The sequence below is a fragment of the Echinops telfairi genome, unplaced genomic scaffold (genome assembly GCF_000313985.2).
Source record: "Echinops telfairi isolate 266 unplaced genomic scaffold, ASM31398v2 ScPeMD7_7409;HRSCAF=8447, whole genome shotgun sequence".
Lineage (NCBI taxonomy): Eukaryota > Metazoa > Chordata > Mammalia > Afrosoricida > Tenrecidae > Echinops > Echinops telfairi.
The window spans coordinates 7,805,309-7,832,179 of NW_022111309.1; the positions used below are offsets into that span (position 1 = coordinate 7,805,309).

Genomic DNA, 26,871 nt, shown 5'->3' on the forward strand with positions numbered 1-26,871 from the left:
CAAGGGTTCATAGGGAAGGGGGAGCGGGGAGAGAGGGCAAAAATGAGGAGCTGATGCCAGGGGCTTAGGTGGAGAGCAAATGTTTTGAGAATGATGAGGGCAATTAAAGTACAAATGTGCTTCACACAATTAATATATGTATGGATTGTGATAAGAGTTGTGTGAGCCCTTAATAAAATGATTTTTTTAAAAAGAAAATATGTGTTTTTGGCCATTATTTTTGTCACCAATACGATTTGTCAATTTACCTACATTTTAAACTGATAAATAATATTGAAACTATGAATAAATCATAGTATGTTAATTACCCTATTGGTGGGCACTTGGTTGGTCAATTAGTTTCACTGAATGCCTGCTGTAAGAATGGTACATTTGGCAAAAAGCGAACAAAAGAGAAAACTTTTATTAGTTTATAATTAGGATAATATATTTAGGATCTCAAAAAATCAACACATTTGAGTATACAGTATAGAGTTAAAATGAAACACTGCGATAGAAATCAATGAAAGTATTTTAAGAATATACTCATTTTCCACTCTTTATATATTGGAACTTACATCCAAAAGTACAGGACAAAGAGTTGTGCTGCAACATCTCAACTTGAAAAATTCCTTTATGCCACAATTTATAAACTAAGAAACGAAGCTAACCATAATATATAAAGCGATGCTTATCGTTTAACTTGTTGTTGTTGTTGCGAGGGCTGTCAAGTCAGACAAAAGTCATGGTACCACTAGGTACCACAGAACAAAACACTGCTGGGTCTGGTGCTCTATTATTTCTAGCACTTTGCAATATCTAAACATTTATCAACTAGGCCAAACAAAGCCCATTACCATAGAAAGAGACCATAAGTGTGTTTGGTCCCGAGGTATTAGACGGTGCCTTCAACTACAACCTAGGTTTAATTTTGAGATCCTTGTCAGTCAAGGTGAAAAGGAAACCTGTGGTAGATGAGAGGCTGTCGGTTCATGTGCAAAGTCTCCCTGGGCTGTCATCGACGACGACTTAATTTCAGTCAAAAATAAGGATCACTGGGCAAAAGAGTAGGTCATGTCTTTGACTTCTGTGATGGTAGCTTGATTATGCTCCCTGTCAGTCTACTAGATCACTGTACGGTATAAACATCTATACATTTTGTATTAGCTGAAAGGTTGGCAATTGGAACTTACCCCAATGGGCCTCAGACAACAGGTCCACAGGCCTGTGTCGTTCTACGCTGCAGACAGGAGGTGATCATGACTCCGTATGGATTAGACAGAAACCGACAGCATTAGCAAGCAGGCTTCTCGGTTTATTGTGGCCATTTTTGTTTGCTTGAGCCATACTGTGCTGATATCTTAAGAGTCCTCTCCCTCCTTCAGCTTGTTTTTAATTCACTTATATTATCCACTACTGTAGCAGGGTTTATGGAGCAAGCTTGCTTCATATATTTGACCTTTAATTCTTCTAGAAATGGTTTTGAGTTTAGCATAACACAGTGATACATATTTCTCTTAATGGGTAAGCAACCAATTTTCGGAGAAGCACTTATTAAAGAGTCTTAACTTTTCTCAGACTTATTATTTCCTAATTGTTATATATTAAAATGACTCCATTGATTTAGTAATGTCCTTCAGTTTAAAATTCTCTGACATGAATCTTGGACATTGTGGTTCTTTATTTTATGTTGAATAGTTTTTGATGTGTTTTTAGTTTTCAAAAATGTCTTTTTAGTGGGTATAGACATTGAATTTTTTATTTGTTTTGCAGTTCACTTTGATCTTCTCTACAACTTACTTTCATTCCAACCTGTTGTATACGCTTTATGCTCACACACAATCAAAATAACCTGCAAGTAATATGTCTCATTTAATATTGATATTTTTCCTCTTCTTATCTTTGGCACTGGCTAGGCCTAACAAAAATGCTTAATTTCTAATTATTAATTCATAAGCATATAAACAGCCCAAACCAGCTGTCTCTGAGATGCTGCCTTTCAGTTAGCAACCAAATGCATTAACCAGTCACACCTCCCAGGGGGCTCCATTGACTCACTTAAGTTTCCTAACAATTTCTGTGCAGTCGTCACCAGCATCTTCATTCTACCGACGCAGAATTTATTTATTTATTCAAGTTTTATCTCATTGTCCTCAGTAAAGATGAATAGTGCTCTTCCTAGAGAGAACATGTTCAGTGCTTTAGCTGTAAGTCTCAGGCTCTGATGTTCCTGCCATTCCATGCACCTTGGTAAGGAAGTGCTTCTCAATCACAAACTTACGTAAATTTTATTCATAATCAAGGATAGGTATTGGATTTTATCCAGTGCCTTTTCCATATCTATTGAGAGTGACATTTTTCCCTCTTTAGTATATCAAATTATAAGTTTGATGCAAATATATTTCCTAGTACAATACCAGAAGAGGTATATACTTTCCATTTTATTAAATCTGTGCTCTTTATATCAGAGTTATTTTAGTCTCAGGGAACAAATTAAAAACTCTTCCTTTTTGGCTCATGTTCTTAAAAAGACTTTTCTGTGTCCTTAACATTTTAAACAACATTTTCATAAAACAATTTAGACCTGTTGTTTTCTTATTTGGGGAGAGAAATGTTGCTTTCCTCAGATCCTTCTATAATTAATTATTTTTACTGCAAGAGCACACTCCATACCTGATGATCCAAGTCCTTCCTAATTATACTTTATAAGATAATGTTCTTTGCTGTTTTTATCCATTCATTTCTCCAGAACTGGAGCTATGCTACTGTTATAGTTAATTGGTAAGAATTTATATTTTGACAAGTTCTCCAGGGTATATTTTATTTATTATTTATTCAAGTTTTATCTCATTGTCCTCAGTAAAGATGAATAGTGCTCTTCCTAGATATTCCTGATGTTTTTTTAATTTTCTGCCTTTTAATCTTAAATGTTGGCAATTTTTAAAAAATCCACTGCTTTCATATTTCCTGTTATTGTTCTCTGCTTCATTTTATGTTCTTGGAATTCCTTTTGTCGAGATGCTTAATTGCTTTCAACCTTTCATGTTTAATGATGAAACCATTCAAGGTTAAGAATTTCCTCTGAATAAACTTTTGGCCCCTATTCCATAAAGCTTTATATATAGTATATTTTGAAATAGCCTGTAATTGCACTTTTGGTACATCACCTAATTGGCTCTTTGGGGAGGGAGTAGCTAATGGTTTGATATTTGCATGAATTTTTGTTATTAACTTCTTTTATCATCATACAGTAATAATGGTGCAATGCCACCTTTTACATATCTGAGGAGGTGTATGTTTGACCCACAGCTGAATCAATATCTGAAATTGTGAAATGGGCTTCGGAATAGGATATTTTAATATTTTATATGTGAATGAGTATATATACACAGATTCTCCTCTGAAGTTTGAAAACTACCTTTGAGTATTCCTAAAAATCATGGTGAGAATTCATTAAAAAGGAGATCCCAGGGTTTCACACCAGAAATTTAGTGATGATGAAGCAGTGTATTGTATCTTCATTATTAACAAACCCCTTCATCTACTTTTCAACCATTTGGATATTTAAGAAATAGCACATCATATATTTTTCATGATACTTTTGGAGCTGAATAGTAATACATATAATTTTATGATGCTAATTCTTTAGTTTTTTCTTTGTATATCAAGTACTTTAATATATATGTGGCAGATTATTCACATTACAATTTTACATTTGTCCTAACCTATGGATAGCTACTTTTTTAACCTATAAATTTCTTTCTCTGCAATATGTAAATGTTCCCGAGTTACATTTTGTTTATATTTATATGGCATATTTTTGACATCCATTTCTATGCCATTGGGTCTCATGTTTCTTAAAAAGGCAACTGATTTTATTATGACTCGATGTGAGAGATTTTCCACTAAATGGAAGAGTTTTACCCTTTCACCATTTATCATCATGCATGATAGGCTTAGTTTGATTCTTGTCATCTTATTAAGGAGAAATGTGAGGGCCTCACTAATCATTTATCTTGGTCTCCTACCAGTCTGTCTTCCGAATCAGGTATCATCCAGACCATATACTGCAGATACTCCGGGACAATGAACCCACATTAACGGTACCCCTTCCTGGTTTCTGGAGCCAATCAACAAATTTGTTTATTTTACCTCACTTGTTGAGATCAATGGGTATATTGGACCATGAATAGGTGCAAAGGAAAGTGGTCCATATATTTAATAAAATATTACTCTGCCGAGAAAGGAGGCCCTGATGCATGCGATAACACAGATGAGCCTCCAAAGCTTTAGGTGGAGTGAACGAAGGCAGTCATCAACGGATGAATATTGTATAATCCCACTTACAGGAACTATCTAATGTAAGCAAATGTATAGAAACTAAAGGTTACTTACTAGTAGTTACCAGGAGGAAAGAAATATGTGATTCTGATAAGAATTACAGAAAACTTAGGAACGCGCAGTGGTGATGGCTGTGCACCTGATGAATGTCAATGAAATATACATGCAGACAATGTTGAAATGGCAAAGGTTTGTTATACACACACACACACACACACACACACACACACACGATCATCACACAAATTTTAATTGCCACTATAGCACTGTACTGGAATTCAAGCCTTGTTACCACAGTCTCTTGTATGACTCACCCCTGCTTCCCTTTTACTCCCCAGGGCTCTGAATTATCCCCGAGGACTCTTCTCAAATTCTACACCTGGATAAATCAAACCTTGACAACATTATATATGTGTGTATAAACACATACACACATATGTACACATGTATTTATTTAATTTGACAATTTCCCATAAATACGATGCAATGAACTATTGCAATCACCAACATACTGGCACTGACCTAAAATCATTGTGTATATCCATAACAATGCACAAAGCCCAGGGCTTGACATCGTGAAGCTTGTACTAATTCTTAATTTGAAATGCAAATGAAGATGTGAATGGACATTTATTTGGTATAAGCAATTAAAAAAACTGTCCCTTAAAATGAATTAAGTGACACTATTATTTGGTGCAGTCAGTTATTGCACACGTGGATTCCACACAACTGAGCGCAAGCCTGGGTTTCTGGGGACACCTTCACTAGGTACATTGACAGGGCTCAGACAGGAGGGCCTTTGTTTAAAGATGTGGATCCTCATTACACTGCTGGTAATTTCCTCTTTCAGAGTGGGAAATCAAAATTAATCAATGATTTTCCTGTTTTATAGGTAAAGTCATTAAAAATGATCTTCAGACCATCCTGAATTGGTTCATTTGGTAAGCTGAAGAGGGCAACAGTATGCTGGAATTAAATAAATGACATAGACAAGAAGAATCCAACCTGATTATCAGGATGGACAGGTGACCCCTTAGTTGAGAATGGCGGTTGTCAGATGCCGGGTCATCACTTCTAACTCATGATGGCCCTCATACAACAGGATGGCACTGCCTGGGACACCATCATCTTCCTAACCAGAGCTATATTTGAGCCTAGTGTTGCAACCACTGTGCCAATCCATCTCCTTCCTCTTTGTCGCTGACCCTCTACTTTATCAAGCAGGAGATAAAGGGGCTGGTACCTTCTATGACATTCCCTAAGCATGTGAAACAGCATCTCCCAAGGATCCTTCTGGCTGTACTTCATCAAAAACAGATTTGTCTGTGCTGCGAGCAGCCCATTGTGTATGTGTCAACGGGCCACCAACCCCAGAGTCCTCTGCAAACACTGGAATCCCAAGGCATCTTCAGTCTTACTGATTCAATGTCCAATTTTCACATGCATTCAGAATGGCAATATTAAATAAATCTATTGAATCAGCAAGTTCTTGGGAGGAAACGTCCATTATCTCAATTGTTTAAAACTCTAAAATGTGCTTATCTTTTTACGATGCATTTGTGCTATGGTACTGATTAGAGGAGTGATGCAGAAATGGCAAAATTAGGACGCTTCAGATTGCAATGCATTCCAATGGCAATTTTCTCTTTCTAATCAGGAGGACATGGTTTAAAAGTTGTGCATATACATATAATCTTTTTTTTAAATCAAGTGTTTGTTTTAAAACTAAATTGAACTGAAATCAAATATATGGAAGGCTGGCTCACTTGTCAAATTCTGGCAATGCAATAACCAGATAGCTAAGGATATGTACATAGTTTAAACAATCCATCACAACTAATAAATATACTTCGTTTAGTACATGGATTTTAAATGAAGCAAGAGGCACCCGGCACGCTCACCCTGATTAAAAAGATAAACCTAATCAGAAGAACAGGTTCTTTTTTTAACAGACTTAAATGCAGTTCGCACATTATCATTTTGAGTGAGAGAGATTACAAGCTCAAGTACGTTCTGTGCTTTACACTTAGACATGTTAAAACCTGGTTAGCATTTTCTCTGAAAGCGTCAGTCAAAATTCGGTCGATGACTTGAGGAAAGGAAATATAATCTCACACGTTATTCCCACTCTCCTCAAAGAAGAACAATTTTGATTTTAAATATGAATGTCTTACCGAATACAGTTACATACCCTATAGAAATGTAGTACAACATCAGTGGATCTAGTTTTATAAGTCTTTCTCCTACAAAAAGATAAAAGGGTAAACCGTTGTCCCATAGGAAGCACAAAATCTGAAATTTAAAGATTTTTTTCCCTTTGATGTTGAATTCTGGGAGTTTGGAAACAATTCCTCCAAGGAGTCTTCTTCCTTCCTAATTTGATTTTATTTAAAAAAAAAAAAAAGTTTTCATGGAATGCACTTCAGCTGTTCACCACCCAGGAAGTCTTGCTTCACACTGGAACCCCTGTTTTTCAAGAGAACAGCACTGATAGCCAGAAAAAAGGCGCAGGGCTCCCACACCAAGAGACTACATCTCAAACTCTCTCAGACACTTCATGATTGGCTCTAGGCCAGGGGTCCTCAACCTGTGGGTCGCGACCCCTTTGCGGATGGAAAGACCCTTTCACAGGGGTCACCCGATTCATAACAGTAGCATGAAGTAGCAATAAAAATAATTTTATAGATGGGGGTCACCACAACATTAGGAACTGTATTAAAGGGTCGCAGCACTAGGATGGTTGAGAACCACTGTCCAGGTCCTCGAGTTCTAGCTTCCTTACTCACTCTGTCGTCCAGGTGCCCAACCTTTGCTTGCTTCCAGTGAGGGGTCTTTCCCTTTGGTTGAACCTTTGTTGACCGCCTGTCCTTTGCCTTATCCATCTGTCAAGAAGAGAATCCTACAACTCCTTAGCCTCGTTCTATACTTTACCTCTCATAGCCTTTCCAATGGGAAATCGTCTCCACTGTTGCTCATTTCCTTGAACCTTGTGAAAGACACTTCATAGCTAATGCCTGGGTGGGCTTATTCCAAAGGCATTTATTCAGCAAGATAGGCAAATATCTAACTCCGCAATCTACCCTCTGCCACACTTAACACAGTGGTGCACAGATGCCTGATGACTGCCAAATAATAAGTCACTGAATAGGTACTTATTAAATACTTTAACATCATGTCAAAAGCTAATGCTCTGATGTCAGACTAAGATCAAACCTTGACTCTAATATTCACCAGGTATGGGATCCACAACCAATTTTGGAACCGTTCTGTAGCCCTCTTTCCCCATATTCAAATGGGAATAATAAGCATCATCATCATCATACCTAATTAGGTTATTGGAAGAAAGACGAGGCTTTCTACTCCCAGAGAGAGTTACAGTCTCAGAAAACCACAGATGCACTTCTGCCCTGTCCTACAGGGTTGCTGAGTCAGGCCGTGTGTTTGGGTTTTTAATTAGGTTATTATAGAATGTTTGGTAAAGGTCAGAAGTTCAAAGCCACCAACCATTCCTAGGGAGAAAGATAAGGCTGTCTGCTCCCCTTAATGATTTACAGCTATACAGAAATTATTTATAGGGTCACTGTTAGTCAGAATTTACTCAATGGCAATGGATTTTGTAGAGGGGTGGGATTGCTGGCAGGACACAGCCCAGAGATTGCTAGTTAAGCATCATTGGGTAGATATTAACTAAAGAACAAAGGAAAACCAAACAACAAGCCCCGATCTAAATAAAAGGCTCTTAAAGCATACCTTCTGCACCTCAAGATCGTATTATTTGAAAATGACATGAATGCTGAAATAATGACAGCCTATCATAGGCCTCATATGACATCTACACTGCGGTGAGGGGAGTGCATGTTTGGGGTTGGCATGTTTCGAGTGCACCTCGTATTGTCAGGAGGACAGAGATACATTGGAAGATTTAGCCATTTTATCAATTTATTGGCCGAAACCTAAGAAGATCACCACAATCAAGACAGCCACACAGAACAATGACAGCTGAAGCAGCTCAGCCAGCACAACCCGCCTCAGGCCCTCAAGTCCCCAACGGAGACTGCTCCGTGGGACATGCCATCTTTATACCCAACGGAGACTGCTCCGTGGGACGTGCCATCTCTACACCCAACGGAGACTGCTCCGTGGGACGTGCCATCTTTACACCCAACGGAGACTGCTCCGTGGGACGTGCCATCTTTACACCCAACGGAGACTGCTCCATGGGACGTGCCATCTTTATAAAGATGAGTTCTTTCCTACTCAAGAGACTTGGTTCTGGGAATGCACAACTCTTTTGTACTACAAATAAATCATATAAAATAAATCAAGCACTCCCTGCCTTGAAATCTTCCAGGGCTCTCTAACCCTCCACTAAGAAAGAGCCGGTGTCCCACAACTCTTAGCCTTCCAAAGGGTTTCCTGGTCCGCCCCCAGGCTAGTTCCTGTCATGTCCCATCATCAACACCACCAATTAGGGTTGAGTACATTCTGACTCATGGTGACATGTGTCCAAGGAGACATGTACTACCTGTGGTATATGAGGGACACGTTTTCCTAAGCAGATCATCAGACCTGTGTCTCGAGGTAACTCCGGGTGGACTGAGAGCTCCCACTTCAGGTGAGCAGCCAAGCAAGTTAAGATTTGGATGACGCCTCCTTCGCTTCTCCCACCTGGCTCACACCATTCCGTCCACACTGGCTTCCCTGCTTTTCTGGAACTCAACAGTAAAGGTCCTGCCCCTGAGTCCTTAAACATGAAGATCTCCTTCCTGGATGAGTTTCCCCAAATAGACCATGGTGAGCTCTCTCCCTCCCTCCAGTTTCATTGACATGCCCCATAAACAGTGACAAGTTTCCTGGAAACCCTATGAAACGCGGTACCCTTTTTTCTTTCCTCTCCACAAATTCTTGTCCTCTTTTCCTCCTATATGTTTCTCCATAATGCTTTTAATCTAACATGTTGCATATAGCATTCATTTGATTTGTATATTGTCCCCTGCAAAGATAAAGAAGCTCTAAGAAGTGAGAGATCCACTGTGGTCAGCGGTGTTGTGTTACCAACTGCCTAAGACGAAGCAGACACTGGATAGAGAAATATGTCAGTTGTATGAATGACCAGGTCATGGGAGAGTGTATCATACACAGGAGAAAGGTACGGCAGCTGGGTCTCATGTCATGTCCTGTTGAATCAGTTCTCACTCATTGCAACAATATGCGATGCAGAATGAAACCCTACCCGGTGCTCACAGTCATGGACTGCTTGAGCTCAGTAATAGAGTCACTGTGTCAAGCCTTCTCATTGAGGGTCTTCCACTTTTTCCACCGACCCTCTGCTTTACCAAACATGATGTCCTTCTCCAGGGACCAGTGCCTTCTGATAACATCTCCCAGTTTGAAATCACATCATCCCTGCCCTTAAAGACCATCCGGCCTTGCTATTTCTTCCGGCACAGATTTTTTTTCTCATCCTTTTGGCAGCACAATTCATACTCAATATTCTTTGCCAGTGCCATAATCTGTGGACACCTTTGTTGAACATATAAAAGAGATCTTTGTGGCATACACGCCCAGAACAATAGGCCATTTGCTTTCTGACTGCTACATCCATAGACATGGATTACCGATCCAAGTAACATGAAATCCTTGACAACTTCAATGTCCTCCCGGCTTATCACAATGTGGCTTATAAGTCCACTTGTAGGGAATTGTGTTTTCTTTATACTGAAATGCAATCCACACTGAAGGTTAGATACACTTTGATCATCATTAGTTAGGGGCTTCATGTCCTCAAAGCTTTCAGCAAGCAAGACTGTGTTATTTGCATATTGCAGGTTGTTGATAAGTTTTCCTCCAGCCCGGATACTGCTTCTTCTTCAGACAGTCCAGTTTCTTGGATTATTTACTCAATGGAAAGAGTGAGTAAATATTGGGAAAGGATACAACACCGAGGCACACTTTTCTTGGTTTTAAATCACACAGTATCTTCTGTTTCTGTGCTAAAGACTGCCCATGGGTCTATGCAGAAGGTCGGTGTACATGAGGCTTTCAGCTCCTGGAGAGAGTGGCAGTCTTGGAAATCCACAGAGGGAAATCGAGTCCTTCCTGTAGGGTCACTAGGAGGTGGAATTGAGGTGACGCCAATGAGCTTGCTTGCTGGAAGTTGCATGAGCACAGTAAAGTGTTCTAGAATGTCCATTCTTGGCAACATTATCCAAAATCTGTTATGATCCACAAAGTTGAATGCTTTTATAGAGTCAATGCAATTCATGTATACATCTTTTGTCTGCATTCAGCCAAGAGCCTGCTGATAAAAGCAATTATATTCCTCTTTCTATGTCCTCTTATTTATTCATTTGAATTTTTGGCCAGTCCCTGTCTATGTACCTCTGAAATCATTTAAAAATTATCTTAAGCAAAACTTTACTTAGATATTAATTATTTAAAAACGAGACCAAATCCACTGACATTGAGTTGATTCTGAGACATAGTACTTATATGTAAGTTTCAAGCACAAACTACCATCTCGCCAGTTCTGACTCAGAGAGACCCTAAGACTAGAACATCCACTGTAGACTTCTAAGACTTTTCAGAGGAGTAGAAAGCACCTGTGGGGCTTTCTCGTGTGGGGTGGCCATTCATTTCCAACTGCTGTGATCTTGCGGTTAGCAGTTCAACACATAACCTACTATGCTACAGGGCTCAGAGACTGTAAATCTTTCTGGAAGCAGACAGCATTATCTTTATCCTTCACAGTGGTAAGTGGGTATAAACCATTGACCTTTCTTTCAGTCAGCAGACCGATACCTAAACCATAGTACCACCAGGGCTCCTTGATATTAACGATCTTGTTCACTAATTTCAGCATTCTGTTGGAAGTACTAGTTTACTTTAGAATGTCACAAATCTGGATCTCTTCCAAATGCCATGGCAATAGAAATGTGAGCATCGTGTAAGTTAGTTGAAACGTTTCAACAGGTAATCCATCAATTCCTGAAGACGTGTCTTCTGTCCATGCCTTCAGTGTAGCTTGGACGGCTGCTTTCAATCCCACTGGTTCTTGATCCTAGGCTGCTTCGTGAAGTGGCTGAACGTCGAGCACTTCTTTGTGGTACTGTGGTGCGGTATGTTCGCTCCGTCTTCTTTTGATGCTTCCCGCATGATTCCACATTGTACCTATCGAATCTTTCAATACTGAAACTTGGGGCTGGAAGTTTTTCTTCAGTTCTTTCAGTTTGAGAAATGTTCTTTCCTTTTGGATTTCTAACACTAGGTCTTGGCACATTCATTAGTATACTTTACTTTATCTTCCACAGCTGCCCTTTGAAATTTTCTGTTCAGCTCTTTTACATCACCATTTCTTCGACTCACTGAAGCTACGCTATTTAGGTTCAAAAGCAAGTTTCAGCGTTCCCTCTGACATCTATTTTGGCCTTCTATCTTTTCAATGATCTGATTTCTTCATGTATGAAGTCTGTGATTTCATGCCACAACATGTTTTATCTTCTTAGTGTTCACTGCATCAAGTTTTTTTGGTATTTCCAATGAATATGTTTGGCAAAACTCGATCATGCAATCGCCATCTTTGTTTCTGTGACCAAGGACATGTTTCCAACTACGGATCCTTCTTTGTTTCCAATTTTTGCATTTCAATCAATTTCTTAAATGCTGCTTACAGCTAGCTAATCCTGCCTCATCACAAATCATGCTACTTTGGGTTAGGCTAACCGCTCAGGAAGAGAAGGTGAGGCTGCCAGCCGCTCTGAGAACTGGAAAACCTATACAGGTCACTGGGAGTTGGAATTAACTCAGTGGTAACGGGTTTGTACTCGCTAGGATTTCTCTTGAGAAATGCACCAGTTTGGCTCAATGCTTCTATACTGGTAGTGACTTTAACCCACAGTGGAAACCTGGAAATGCCTGGAGACCTTTTCAATAGCCGTAAAAGTGATGGAGCAGAGACTTTCTCTGGGTACCTGCCGGTATCAAGTCAAGGATTATGCTAAACATGCTACAAAGGACGAGAACCCCGCACATACTCTATGTTCCCAATGCCAACAGTGCCAAAGTTGAGAAGCCTTGGTTTTGCTAGAGAGAATTTCTTACTTTGAATTCAACAGCACGTACATTATTCACGTGAAGAAGGAAGAATGGAAGAGAGACGAAATGCCCACCCAGCAAGCAATAGAATATACTACCAAAGGATTTATCTATTTCAAAAAAGATGAAAACTCAGAAAGAGAGAGAGAGAGAGAGAGAGAGAGAGGCAGGGCTATTTTGCTGCTATTCTCTGAAGAGAGAACAAAGTGAGTTCCCTATTTCTGTTAGAAGTAATTTTTTCAGGAATGACTGTCAACACTGTAATTTTTTTTTTTTTAAGGAGGGAAATTCCATATTCCCAAGTCCTCCCGGAGAGCCTGTGTGCTCTCACTGACGGCTGGGAGCATTTGGCAGGAAAGGACCCTGTGAGGGAGCAAATGCCCCGGCCACTCTTCTCAAACAACATCAGGGATAGGGGAACTTAGAAGAAATTAACAAAGTGATCAAAAACAGAAAAAGAGATATTAAGGGTGTAGCATTTCCCCTTAGTAAACATCATGTGAGCTAGACTAATCTCCTGGTTAAATTACAGACTGCTCCATCCATGAAAATGCCCTCACTATTTTTGAAAAATATGTCTTTGGGGAGAAATAGGTGAAACCTCATTGGCTGATAAGGGCCATAATGAGGATGAAACATACTGTATTAATAGTTGGATGAAAAGCCGAAATCCTCTCTTCTAGAAGAATGCACTTGGTCCAAACATTGATGCCCAATTCATAGGCAAATTTCAACCTCAGATTTCCTACTTGTTTCATAGGAAGGCATCATTTCACTCTGTCTTCAGTGAATTAGATTAGGGAGTTTTTACACTCAGCTTCTCTTACATCACTGGGAAGCTTCAGCTTACAGGGGACACTGAGGCATCTCTGCTACTCTATTTCCTTCCACAAATCAGTTTCTTGGGCGGCTGGAAGCAAATCTGCCTATTCGGACGACAGACAGAACTTTGCTTTGAGGGAAACCTTCTTTAGTGGTACTGAGAACAAATGTCCCGTTACAAGTAATTCCTCTTCGATGGAATGTGCAGCTAGAACATGTGAGGAAATACCTCTGGTGTCATTACAACATGCAACATCAGTTATAGATGCAGGTTCTCGAAAGCCAAGCCGAGAATATTAACATTTCCTTATTTATATGCAAAGATAAAGAGTGGTGAGACAAGCCAAAATGTTTGGATGGTGAAATCCGTACGAGATTAATACCCAGAGAAGACGAGGTCATTTTCTAACTGAAATCAGAGAACCCACAGGTCATGGCTGTAATCTTTAAGGAAGTAGACACCCACAGCAACGTGGCTGGGGATGGGCAGCAAGCTGTACCCTCTGCACCACCAGGGCTCTTGGGAAACCCGAGGAAAGGTGAGAAATAGCACAGGTGCTTTCTACAACAGAGGGAGGGTTTTGTTTTCCTCCGGATTGACAAGGAGCAAGCAACTTTAGACCCTAGGAAGTTGTGAACTGCAAAGACTCACAAATTCTTTATCCGCAGAGGTAACTTACAGACAGCAAGGGAATGGCGACTTTCCCCAGAAAGTCAGGTGGTTTGTCTCCATCTTCGTCAAACACTGTCACTTCCAACACATCGTGGATGTCCTTAATGGGACTGAAACAAGAAACATAGTGGGTATTTCACACAAACACACGCGAACGAAGTCTGTTCCGGGAAGATCTGAAAACGTTGTTGCACTAATTAAGTCCTATGCCTTAGAGGACACAACTACCATTTAATTAAACTCCACAAATTAAATCAAACTGACTGTATTCCCAAACCTTCCATCATAGAAGATCCAAGCATCTATACAAGGAAAAAGTCAACTCCCTTGTACTGTGACATTTTCCATGTGTGCATGTACTCCAGGGTAGGCTGCTAAAGAAATGCGAAAGGGAAGGAGGAAGGAGGGCAAAAAGAAAGCGATCCAAATGAGAGTCTCCCTTTAAACGAAGGAAACATTACCTTTAAATAGACAAACTCAAAGTTCCTATTCAGTGAACTACCCAGAGCACCTCAGGTTGCGGAAAAGTAAAATCTTATAATTACCATGCATATTTGGAAACATGTTTTATATTGACCAGAAGACATTAGGTTAAAAAAAAAATGGTATCACTGGCATTGGCCTTGGCAAGGTTTCAGGCAAGCAAGACATGCTTAGTATTGATAATTTGCAAACCTGTTTATTAAACTCAAAAACCAAACTGTCTGCCACTGAGTAGATTCCAACTCACAGTGACCTTACAGGGCAGAACAGAACTGCCCCTGTGTGTTTTGAAGGCTCTAAGTCTGTATGGGAGTAGAAAGCCTCATCTTTCTCTCTTGGAGAGGCTGGTGGTTTCAAACTGCTGACCTGTGGTGAGCAGCCCCATGCCTAACCTGCTGTGCTGCAGGGGCTCCTGGAAACCCGCTTGTTAGCAAAGCAAAACTACTTCTCATAGATTCTTAAAACGTTCTTCTTAAAACATCAACCCCACTCAAAATGATCTTTATACTCTCACAAGCAGAGACCATTTCTCAGTTTAGTGGTGAGACTGTACCCCACTTCAGCCAAATGCAACACCAGGTCTCCCCTGGAGGGCCAGGTGACTCTGCACCTACAAATGTAATCTTTATTTTGATAGTTGTCAGCAACTCCATCCTGACTCACGGCTTCTCACTAGGTGTCAGAGTAGAACTATGCATCCCGGCCTTCTCAGGGGAGGATTTCCTGGGAGTAGATTGCCAGCTCTTTCTTCTTAGGGGGAACACCCACTTCCAACCCTTTGGTTAGCAGCTGGATAGGTGTTGCATGGCCCAATGATTCCATGAGCAAGGTCCAAACTGTAAATATATCCAGTCTCTTTGGTGCTGGCACGAAGGGCAACTAAGTGAGGTAGAAGGTTACATGTTGGGCTGCTAACTGCAAGGTCAGCATTTTGTAACCTGCAGCCACACAGCAAGAGAGAGAGTAGACTGTCTGCTCCCTAAAGAGTCACCGTCCCAAAGATACACACGGGTAGTTCTAGGCTGTACTATCGGCCTGCTCAGGAAAAATCGGCTCCATGGCAGTGAGTTGCGTCCAGTGAGAAAAAGCGAGCAGGGCATCATCAACTACAGGTCACCTGAATAAGTCAAATGAGTCAGAGTAGGCCCAAGGCTTTGGAAATCCTTGTGGATTCATGGATAAACGGTAATGTTCAAAAGACTCTAAAAGCATATGTTTGGGGTATGAAGACACTACTGGAGCATATAAACTTGAATGTAAGGTAGGTCTCCATTTGTGAAGTCCCATAACCCAAGCATGAATTAGCCTGAATACAGAGATCTCCAGGTCTGCACAGATTAATTTAGCCACTAAAGTATCTCCTTTACAAATATCTCCTGTAATACTGCCTCACAGTTCAAAATGGCTCTTCTCTTATTGACACTCCACTCTGTAAAATGAAAGGATAAAAAATTTTCCGAAGAAGAAAACAATAAAATTCATTCATTGCACATAAAAGCATACAGAAACTTCCATTCTAGACCCAGTACCCAGCACATGAGGAATAATTAATTACCCTCTAAGTTAAGGCTGCCCGCTTGGTAGTCTGGAGGAGAAAGCACTTACAATGTAAAAACTTTGTTCCATTCGGGGTTGAGGTTCTTGTAAATGGTATGTGTCTGGAGACGGTCATTGCCTAACTCCAACAAGCAGAAAGGATCGCTCTTCCCTGGGAAAAGAACACAGACATCCATCAAAGGCAAAGGTGTTTCCCCACGTCAGAGGCAGAGGGGATTCAACTGGTGGCACATACATAACAATAGCACTGGGCTCACTGCCTGTGGGAAGACGAGGCTCCTCGCCCATGCAGCCTTGTGGATGTCCAACCTGTGAATTTGGGGAAGGGGTCCTAATCGATTATGATTTGATAGCCAATGCCATATGTGAGAGAGCCCACTTTGGGGCTTTTTTTTTTTTTAATAAAGCTCATTTCTCTTTTCCTTGAACTTTTCACAAAGTCACACGTACAGATAAGGTTAAACCCATTCCAAGAACTAGGACCAGAAGTTGTTGCCATTGCGTCTACTGGGTCTCCTGGCCATCACGTATGTCAGAACTGAGCTCTGCTACAGAGGCCTTTCAATGGCAGCTCTTCCTGAGAGAGGGGTCGCCAGGCCTTTCTTCCTACGTATTTCTGAGTAGACTGAGGCTGCCAACCGCCAGCAGGTAGCTAGTGCTTAACCTCTATAACTAGAAGGCCAATAAAAGGCTGTGATAAAAGTGAGGCAGGGGAAGGGGAGAGAACTGATATTTAGAAGCCATGTTCCTAAATATCTAATACATTATGAGAACGCAAGCCACAGCACTTGTGCTCTTAAACATGCAAAAGTAAAATTCAGTAAATTAAGGTCAAAATTAAATCTTTAACTCCAAAAAGGATGCTTCTACTATTCTTCTCCCAACTCACCTCTTCTTTCATCTGTTCTCACTAACACAATAAAATTTTGAAGAGGCAGAGGGGGCCCCCAAACCCACATTGCAAAGCTGTCCCAGAGATTGTACCAAGTACAATTTAACTTCCCTTTGTCGACACTATGGTAGAGGAATCTAGAATCCATAGTGTCAGGCAAAGAATTACTGGCTCTATAATGTGAATAGGGCACTAACACACTGCCTGACTCCACAGCACAGGGCACTTTACAAAGCAGTGCAGATTAAATTAATTGGAGGCATAAGAACAGATGCTCTCAGAGCAAATGGCCAAAGGATCGCAGGGCAGGGCCTAATGCAAAGAGTGATCCGGCCTCTTGACCTTCTGGCCTACCATCCAGGTCACTGAACCTACAGCTAATCCACTTAATCACCTGGAGCTCTGAGGTGCTCCACAGCACCAGAGGGCTGACACGAACAGGAGCCTGCATAAAGACAGTATTTTAAAAGAAGAAGAGCAGACGCCTGTTTAAGGGTCCGTGTTAAAAGGAGTTTTCATTGACCTAACTAATGGCCTGGACTCTTAGATGCCTGGCTGAAGGCTTTTAGTCCCTGTCATCATCCCAGTTACCGGGAGACAACAATCCTATCACAGATCTAAAGGGATGCGCTAGGGTCATCAATTATGATCTGTGGAGGTGGTCCCTGTGTAAAATAAGGAGAATAGGAATTTATTGAAATAACAGAGAATGGGTGTCAGGGTCAAGGCAAAGTCTAGAGAATCAGGCTTCAGCATCATAGGCATAAAACCTTTCTTAGAAATACTGACGAGCCACAGGCACCCTGGCACCCCAGGGAAGGTCTGCTGTGGACTCTGCTTTTCCTGAACACTGGAATCCCAGACACTGCCTCCCTGGTCCTCGAGTCTTGTTCCAGTAGGAATGCTCCTCCACACCTGCCTCTTTCTCTCACTTCATGTAGATAAACAGGGCTTTGAAACGACATCTGATTGCTCCCACCCGGCCAAGGACCCACCCTTCATGGTGAGAGCACAGAAAAGAAGTCCTGGGTGTCCAGCTTCTACAGGTGAAAGTGCATTCTCACCTCCTTCTTCAAAATGCATAGTAGGGAACACCTGACACATGGAAGGGGCTTGCTGCTGGGTGGCCAACATCAACCCAACAATGAGAAATGCACACCTGGTGGACATGGGGGCTGTTTACACCTTTGGGCTATGAGTGGATCGGTAGTTTGATACATGCATACATACAACGGAGCCAGAAAGAGAAATGAAGTCCGTATGCCTGCTACAATATCAGAAACAGCCTGAAATATTGTTTGAAAATATTATGCTGAGTGAAATAAGGATACCACATGATCTCACTTATATGAAATATCTAGAATAGGCAAATGTATAGAAATTAAAGTTTATTAGTGGTGAGCAGGAGCAGGGAGAGCCAGGAAATTTGGAAATCTTACTGTTTAGGGGACACTGTGCTTCTATTCCAGCGATGGAAACACTTAAAAACAAATAAATGTAGTTCTTGAAAAGCACAGGAAACAATACTGGTTTTGCACATGTGATTTGCACATGTGAAGAATGTTGACATTAGCTGCATATTGAATTGCACAGGTGAAGAACTATGCACACACATGTTGAATATGCATTTATCAAAATTTATAAAAATATGAATCTGCAAAAGTCTCGGTTATTTGAAGACATATTTATGCTGGGATTGTATTGGCGGACCGGGGAGGGGGTGGGAGAGGCGGAGGAGGAGGAAGGGGAGGTTGGTCGCAAAATCTGCCCAAACAGAAGAATTTATTTCTTCTTCAACAACAAAGAACACGCGAGAACACGTGCCCCGGCTGCACGCGCAGGTAGCCCACGTTTGATCCATCCATGCGGGCAGCAGCAGCTACTTAACGGTTTGTCAGACCATTAGTAGGTGCCAGCACGGCTCCTCCCTAGACACCAACATGACATCCCATCAGCACTTGCTTGGGGAGAGCCGTCTGACACTTTTAATGAAAGCCCTGGGGTTGGTCCACAGCAGGGCAGAGACGCGGCTCAGCCCCGTGGAGGCACAGGTGGGCACGAGTTGGCTCCCGCCCCCCGCCGCAGACACATGTTCGTCAGTCCGAGCTAATGAGGAACAGACTTCCCTCCACAAATGGAAACTTCGCTTTCCCGTCTCCAAGGAGCATATTGTACCAACTCTCGGAAGATGAATCCGTCAAAGTTCATTAAAATGCTGCATTTATTAATACTGCCACATAAACAGCCCGCGAGAATGACAAAACAAAGACATTACGGCGTTTAGAGTGAAGTGTAGGTACATTGCACAGATACGGTTTTTTTTCCCTTTGAAGAGGTCCCAGATACGTGGACTTTTAATAAAATTTCAATCATGGTTCTTTTAAATTTGAGATACAATAGTCTGCTATTCTAAATGACAAAGAAAAAATGAAAATCAAAAAAGGAGCCGTGTGAGTGCTGTGCGTTCAGCATGACCCGGCTGACCACAACTCTGGCATTGCAATCCCGCTCACTGCTCCGTGAGAGAACGAGGTGGTAGTACGTTCTTGAGAAGATTGATAGTCTCACAAGCCCTACACAGTGTTGCTATGAGTAGTACCCTACACCAAACCTCCTGCCAGCAATTCCATTTTGACCCATCAAGTGACCCGCTCTAGGGTTTCCAAGGCTGAAATCTTTGCAGGGGCAGACAGACAGCCTCACCTTTCTCCTGCAGAGTGGCTGGTGGGTTCGAACCAAAGCCCTTGCAGTTAGCAGATCAGCGCCACCCTACGGGTAATTCCATGGCACTGAGAATGAAATGATTTCCTGTGATTCAGAGAACAGCACCGATTGTGTTTGATCGACAGATTTTACAGGTGAAAGAGCGACATGATCTTCCCTCATGCCCAGCTGCCATGTCACCTTATCAACATTCCACTGTTAGCAAGCCAGTTTCATTGTTTCAGCGACTTGCACTCAACAGCTTTTACAATTTGTCAACACCACTAAGAAGTTCATTCATGGCCTTTAAATAACAAATGTGGTTTTTTTTCCCTTTCAATTTTACCTTTATATCAGTTAGTCTTTGAATGAAAAGTTTTAGAAGTTTTTCAGGGATCACATGATTCACTTGAGGTGCCCGGCCGATGAATGGTTAAAATGTTCAACTACTCACCACAAGGTTGTTAGTTAAAATCTACCAGGTGGCGCCATGAGAGAAAGAAGTAGCCATCTGCTTCCATGAAGATTTGCAGCCTTGGGAACCTTATAAGGTTTCTACGAGTCACCATTGGCTCTACCGCAGGGGGTATCATTCACTTGTCAAATATTTATTATGCATCCATTCTCTTCCGAGTCCCAAATCAGGCACCAGTATACAAAGACCACCAGGTCATATCAATCAAGAAACTCTCGTATCTGTTTCTTGTTCCGCAACTGTAATTTTTGAGGGGGAACGTCCCTCGTGCTCACATCCCTCTCTCATCTCCACTGGAGTCCACTCAAGCTCATGGCAACCCCGTGTCCATCTGTTTGGAACCAGGTGCCACAGGGTTTTCAACGGCTGACTTTGGGAAGCCTTTCTTCTTTGGTATCTCTGGAGGATATGGATGAGCCACTGAGCATGTTAGCCATTGAACCATACAGAAACCCCATAATGTCTCGGCCCTGTTAATAGTCCACATTTCTTCTACATATTTAGCTGGTGGCTGTATTTTATTCAATATATCCTACGAGGTATGCCCCACATATGTATACCCCTTCCGTCCAATGAGAAGCATCATGCCATGCCTAGATAAACAAGGCAGATGAGGATTCCTGGCGCCCAGTGTTGGGCAGAAAGTTCCTCCCAATCTTCAAATACCCAGTGTAAGACAGTGTAACACAGAGATCCTTATCCAATTCCCACATCTGCTCTATGAGATAAGGTCAGGGTACCATTTTGCAGATGGAGAAACTAAAGTTCAGAAAGATTTCATTTAGTTGGAAAACACCCAGGAAGATTTCATTGTGAAGGTGCATATGAAGCAAGATTTAGTTAGCAGAAATAGCTTCTTCTTGAGGAGGCAAGGACAGACCGCAGCCTGACTTACATTTATTGGGAAGATAAGATATAAAAAAACTAAAACATCGATGGCAATCTAGAAATGTGAGATGAGAGTGGATAGGTGCAGACATTGGCTCGGAAGTTCTGAAGGTTATGGCCAGGAGTATTCATTTTATTTTAGTTCATTTTATTTATCCAACAGTCAGAGGTTACTGCAGACTGTTAATATCAGGGTCAACTTGGCAGGGAAAATATCCAGAGAAAGATAATTTCTGAAGTGTGACTCACTACAGCTGAGAGATTGGACAGGTAGACCAGCAGGAGCCATGCCAGACCAAATATCCTAAAAATACTTCTTCAATTGTATCCACCGTTTTTATATAAACCTATCACAGGTTGAAGCAAATTCTAATAGTCCATTCAGAATGCTACCATCTCAACTCACAGCACACAATCAGTTTGGACCTATCCTCAAGTCACAGATACCTTAGCAAGGTTGCTGTGTCTTTCCGCCACCTCTGATCTTGCTAAGCTGCCCCATCCTACCCAACACACAGGGACAGGGCTACCCATGCTTCCTACTTTGTATAATGTGGGAATCAGTGCGCTAGAAGCCAAGAGTAATTTTAAGAATAAAAGGTGCTCTTTCTCCTTCCTGGGACTAAGGTTTCTTATCCTGCCCTCAGAGGGGGCAGTCATGGGCAAGGACAAAGAATGGCCCGGCAATGCCAGCTAGGCAAAGACTGATTGCTTTCCTGGGACAAATGCCCATAAACGTACGCTGTTAGGTGGGACTGAGACCATTCTGAGTACCATGTAGGTGTTCAAGGTTGAAATCTTGTTAATAGCAGACTTCTAGGTCTTTCTCTTACCAAGCCACTTATTTGATTCAAACGGCCAACCTTTCAGTTAGAAGCCACTCACTTAGCTCTAGTGCCACCAGGCCTTTTATAGAGTGAATAAGGACTGCTGTAGAAGCATGGAAAGAGCTCAGGTGGTGCAGTGGTTATGCCTTGTGCTGCTAACCCGAAGGTCAGCAGTTCAAAACCAGCAACCACTCCTCAGAAGAACGATGTGGCTTTCTACTCCTCTAAAGAATTACAGTCTTGGAAATGAAAGGAGCAGTTCTGCCCTGTCCGATAGGGCCGCCATGAATCAGCATTGACCCAGTGGCAGTGAGTTCTGTTAAAAACATTCAAGTCCACCTCCTGGTCATGTCAGGTCTATATAAGAGCTGTGAGGACTGAGAACCAAAACGTATCCCCTGCTATCAAGTTGAGTCCAAGTCAAAGAGATCCAAATAGTGTTTCTGAGTCTGTAAATCATTGTAGGAACAACAAGTCTTGTCTTTCTTCTGAGCAGCTGCTGGTGGGTTTGAGCCACTGATCTTGAGGTTGGCCATTCAAAGCTTACCAGGCAGCACCAAAACACTCATTTTCTTCTTGGTCCTTGGGGAAGCCCTGCATGTTCATGCTCCTCGGCTAAGTTCTTCTTTATTTTAAGACCCTTTCCTCTTATCGGCATTGGGCTCACTCTTCTGAAATGAAATCTTGGACAAAGCTTGAATTCTTGAAGAAATACCAATCAGTTGTCCTCAAATCTGAGTATCTTGCTCTTGACCTTAGCAGTTAACTGCAACTAGACAACTGCTGATTGGATTAATCACTAATATTGCCCTCCCTGCCCCTGGACCAGTTACTAAGGTCTAGTCCTGGTGGTGCAGTGCTTAAGCACTTGGCTGCTAATTATTTGACAGGCCAGTGATTCCAACTCACCTCCTGCTCCATGAGGGAACGATGTGGTTGTCTGCTTCCATAAGGATTACTGCCTTGGAAACATAGGCTTATGAGGCAGTTCTACTTGGCCCTACAGGGTCACCATGTGTAGAAACAGGTTGGATGGCAGTGGGCTTTCACAGAGGACTAGATTATGGTGTTCCTTACTAAATACTCAGGACCCTTGCATTGTGATCTGAGTCATTCATGTACTAATTTATGAAACAAAACAAACAGCATCCAACTACGCTGGGGTCACCATTGACGTGTGTTTGCGGACTAACGTTCAGTTAGCACCCAACTCCTCAGGAATGCATGCACAGGGGACTAAGCTGCCTGCTGCTGCCTCAAAAACAGGATTGGCTGGGGATCCAAGGTGTGTTTTCATTGGCGGATTTTCAGGAGTTGTGAGCCAGGCCTTGCTCCCCAGTCTTATGTCTAGCAGCTCCTCTAAAATTGGTCCATCGTCGCGGCAATGCACAAGCCCTTGCTGACAGACAATTGGTGACAGGGCATGAGGCGCACTGACTGGGAGCTGACCATAGTGTCCGCGCTGACTCATCGCGACGCCCTGTGGGTTTCTACAACTGTAACTGTTTACAGAGCAGGAAGCCCAGCTATTCTCCCTCGGAGCTGCTGGTCCTGAGGATCACAGTCCAACCAACGCAGGCCCGCTGCACCATCCCTAATCCATCCCTGAGTGTTACACTAAGGAAGTCATTTTGCTTTGCTAGAGTTAAAGCAAATGACCTGGCCCAAACAGATTTATACAATTTTTGATGTGTTAAACAAAATAAAAGTTTTTTCTTTCGATTCAGGTTCTCTTAAAAAAATAAATAAGTAAAACCCTATCTCTACTGATTAACTTTCTAGAAATATCCAGGATAGGCATCCTTTGAAAAAGTCAGACAACGAGAAGAGATCAGAAACGAGCATGTGGTTCAATATTCCCAGCGAACAACAACTGTTGACCCGTCCTTCTGACACGAATAACCTCAATCACAAAAAACAAAAGCTTACAGCTATATTATAATTTACAGTTAACTACTAAAAATTCACCATTTCCGTATTTGGCAGGAACTTTTCCACTCTATAATATGAAGTCTAAATATAAAACTTTGGTCAACAATTTACAAGAATAGCACTTTTATGCACAACAAAATATTCGACGAAAAATAAAGGAATTTTATTATCCTAAAACAATGACTCAGAAAATCCAAGCATAAAATACAAGTGCTAATATACTATAATTTCCCACCTGAAGTAGTTTTTCTAATGAAGGGGCTAGAAACAGAAAAAGCCTGGTAATTTAGTGGATTACGTGGTAGAGAGCTCAACAAAAGGTCAGGAGTTCAAACCCACCAGTTGCTCCTCAGGAGGGAAGATGAGACTTTCGGACTTGTGATGCTTATTCAGCCTCAGAAACTCACAAAGTCACCGTGTGTCTGAATTGATTCAGTGGAAGTGGTTGTTCCTGAATCAGAAATTGTTATAAACTGTAGCATTTTTATATATAAAATAAGGTTTGGCCATGTCAATCTGCATTTCTTCTTGACTTTTAAACATGTTAACATTCGTCGAACCGCTGATGGCTATTAAAGCTTGTGCTAATTTGGTAGTTATTCGCTTATTAACATGGGAGTTAGCGAAGGATCCAAGACCCTGTCTTGGATGTCAAGAGGATCCAGATACACTTGGGAATTTGGGGACTCACAGGGTGATTTTTATGTGGCAAAATGTGAAATCAAGTCCCCATGTGATTACCACCACCACCACCCCATCCCCCCCCATCCTGCCCCTTGGGCATACAAGTGCCACAAACTGTAAGCAAAGATGGTGGTTTCAGGACTGTCACTCCCTGTCTCCGACAATTCCCTGGTCTCTAACCATGAGACACAAGCTTTTGAGCCCCAACAAGAGTTGGAATTGCACTACAAATGAGGTCTAGTGAGCCATTAGTACTGAATCTAACCAGAAAACATTGCCGTTCCTTAAAGTTTTATATTTTTAAATAATCCTCCTTGTGCTTTTATTCTTTTTCTAGTTTATGAGATAAACTCTGTCTTTTATTTCAGTAGTATTGATTTGTAAGTCTGAAATGCCCCTGGGCCAAGTAGAAAATTTGGCTCCATTCTTTGACAAGGACAAAGCTCTACATGCACTAACAATTTATCAGTGATCCCAAACAAAACGTCACTCTCTCTCTCTCTCTGATTTCATAATTAGAATGTGGGCTATTTTCTTTTTTAAGACACCTGAGTTTTAAGGCTGGCAGCTGCTGAGTGAAGTATATTGGTCTCATTACACATTACACACAGCTACGCTGACCTTGAGTCTCAAGGTACAATTTATCTTTTGTTTCATGAATCAAGGCTGTGGCCTGGTTGACTCCCAGAATAATGACATCACTGGATAATCTATTACTTAAAGAGAATGTTAGTTTATACTAGGCACGAGGAGTTTATAAGGAGAACTCCTTAATAAAAAATATCTGACAGTGCTCTATTAAGATAACTGCTTATGGTTATCCACATTTAATGCAAACTGTAGCACTGAGAAAATTAAAATACCTTTCACCAATTTGGGAGAGGCAGGTTGAAAGAGAAGATAGATTACTTTGAATTCTTACCAAAAAATTTAAAAATTTGCCTCTTATATAGAAACAAACAGAAATTCGGAAAAAATATCAAGTGACATACACATTTAAATGCATTAAATTATAAAATACTATTCTGTTAAACAGCAAATCCATAGGATAATGAATTCATAAATAAAAGGACGGTTTGTAGGTCTTTTTCATATATTACAGCATGGGAGTATATATTGCAAGCATATACATACTGGAAATGCATGTAAGATTTAGGTTGTAAATATCATTGAACACATTTAAAAAGCTATATAATAATATTTTCTACCCATATAAATATTTTTATGGAAAAATTCATTTAGTAGAAGTACACAATGCTATACATCTAACGTATGGTCAGGGAAATAGGGTAGTCCATGATTGGAACACGGTGTGGCCATCGTATTTTTTTTTTAACACTTTATTAGGGGATCATACAACTGTTATCCCAATCCATACACACATCAATTGTGTAAAGCGCATTTGTACATCGTTTCTCAAAACATTTTCTCTCCATTTAAACCCCCGACATTAGGTCCTCATTTTTCCCCTCCCTCCCCGCTCCCCCCTCCCGCATGAGCCCTTGATAGTTTATAAATGGGTATTTTGTCATATCTTGCCCTGTCCGACGTCTCCCTTCATCCACTTTTTGGTTGTCTGTCCCCCAGGGAGGAGGTCACACACAGTTCCATGTAATCGGTTCCCTCTTCCCTACCCATTCTCCCTTTACCCTCCCTGTTTTGCCACTCACACCACTGATCCTATAGGGCTCATCCGTCCTGGATTCCCTGTATTTTCAGTTCCTATCTGTACCAGTGTACCTCCTCTGGTCTAGCCAGTCTTGCAAGATAGAATTCGAGTCATGGTAGTGGGAGCGGGGAGGAAACCTTTAGGAACCAGAAGAAGGTTGTATTTCTCATCATTGTTACATCGCACCGTGACTGGCTCATCTCCTCCCCGAGACCCCTCTGCAAGGGGATCTCCAGTGGTGGCCATCGTATTAAAAGCTATGTGAACCCTCGTCTAACTAGACGTGTTCTTGCTGCTGCTGCTGCTGAGAGAAGGCAGAGAAATGGCACTCACAGAGTGCCAGCAGAGAGGGTGGTGTGTGAGGGGACTCGTGACAGCAGAGAGCAGGCAGGAATCTGAGTGCACACAGGCTCACATGCCCTTCTCCATGCCTGGGAGCAGGGGCAGCCCAGGACCATAGGCACCCCTGGTGAACCCTGAGAGCCAACACCCGCGGCCAGAGCCTCTGACTCACCTGTGTGTTCCCTACCCCACAGTCAAGTGCAAGAGTCTAGTTTGGGCTCTTTAAACTCTTTCAGAGAAAATAAGACACCAAAGGAGGACTGCATTTACCTTAAAGGAAAAATAAAAGTCATGGGACCAAGCACCTATATACAGCCTGCCTTTGCCCAAATGGATATTAAGAAATGTGCTCTTTTATAAACTCACTGCCCTCGAGTCAATACTGACTCATGGTGACCTTGTAGCTTCAAATCTTTTCAGTAGTAGCTTCATCTTTCCCTCAAGGACCAGGTGGTGGTTTTGAACTGCTGACAGTGTGGTTGGCAACTCAGTGTATAACCCAATCCACCA

The 26,871-nt window shown here is 41.7% G+C and overlaps 1 protein-coding gene across 2 annotated transcripts in view; it reads right to left on the reverse strand.

The window, feature by feature from the left end:
* The window catches only part of MCTP2 (multiple C2 and transmembrane domain containing 2), a 217,931-nt gene that overhangs the window by 98,875 nt on the left and 92,185 nt on the right, over positions 1-26,871 (reverse strand). For both annotated transcript variants that reach the window (XM_004709888.2, XM_045296475.1), the window contains 2 exons: positions 15,998-16,100; positions 13,917-14,019 (listed from right to left, as the gene is read on the reverse strand). In XM_004709888.2, the coding sequence (XP_004709945.1) occupies positions 13,917-14,019; positions 15,998-16,100 (206 nt within the window). The remainder of the gene's footprint in view (positions 1-13,916; positions 14,020-15,997; positions 16,101-26,871) is intronic.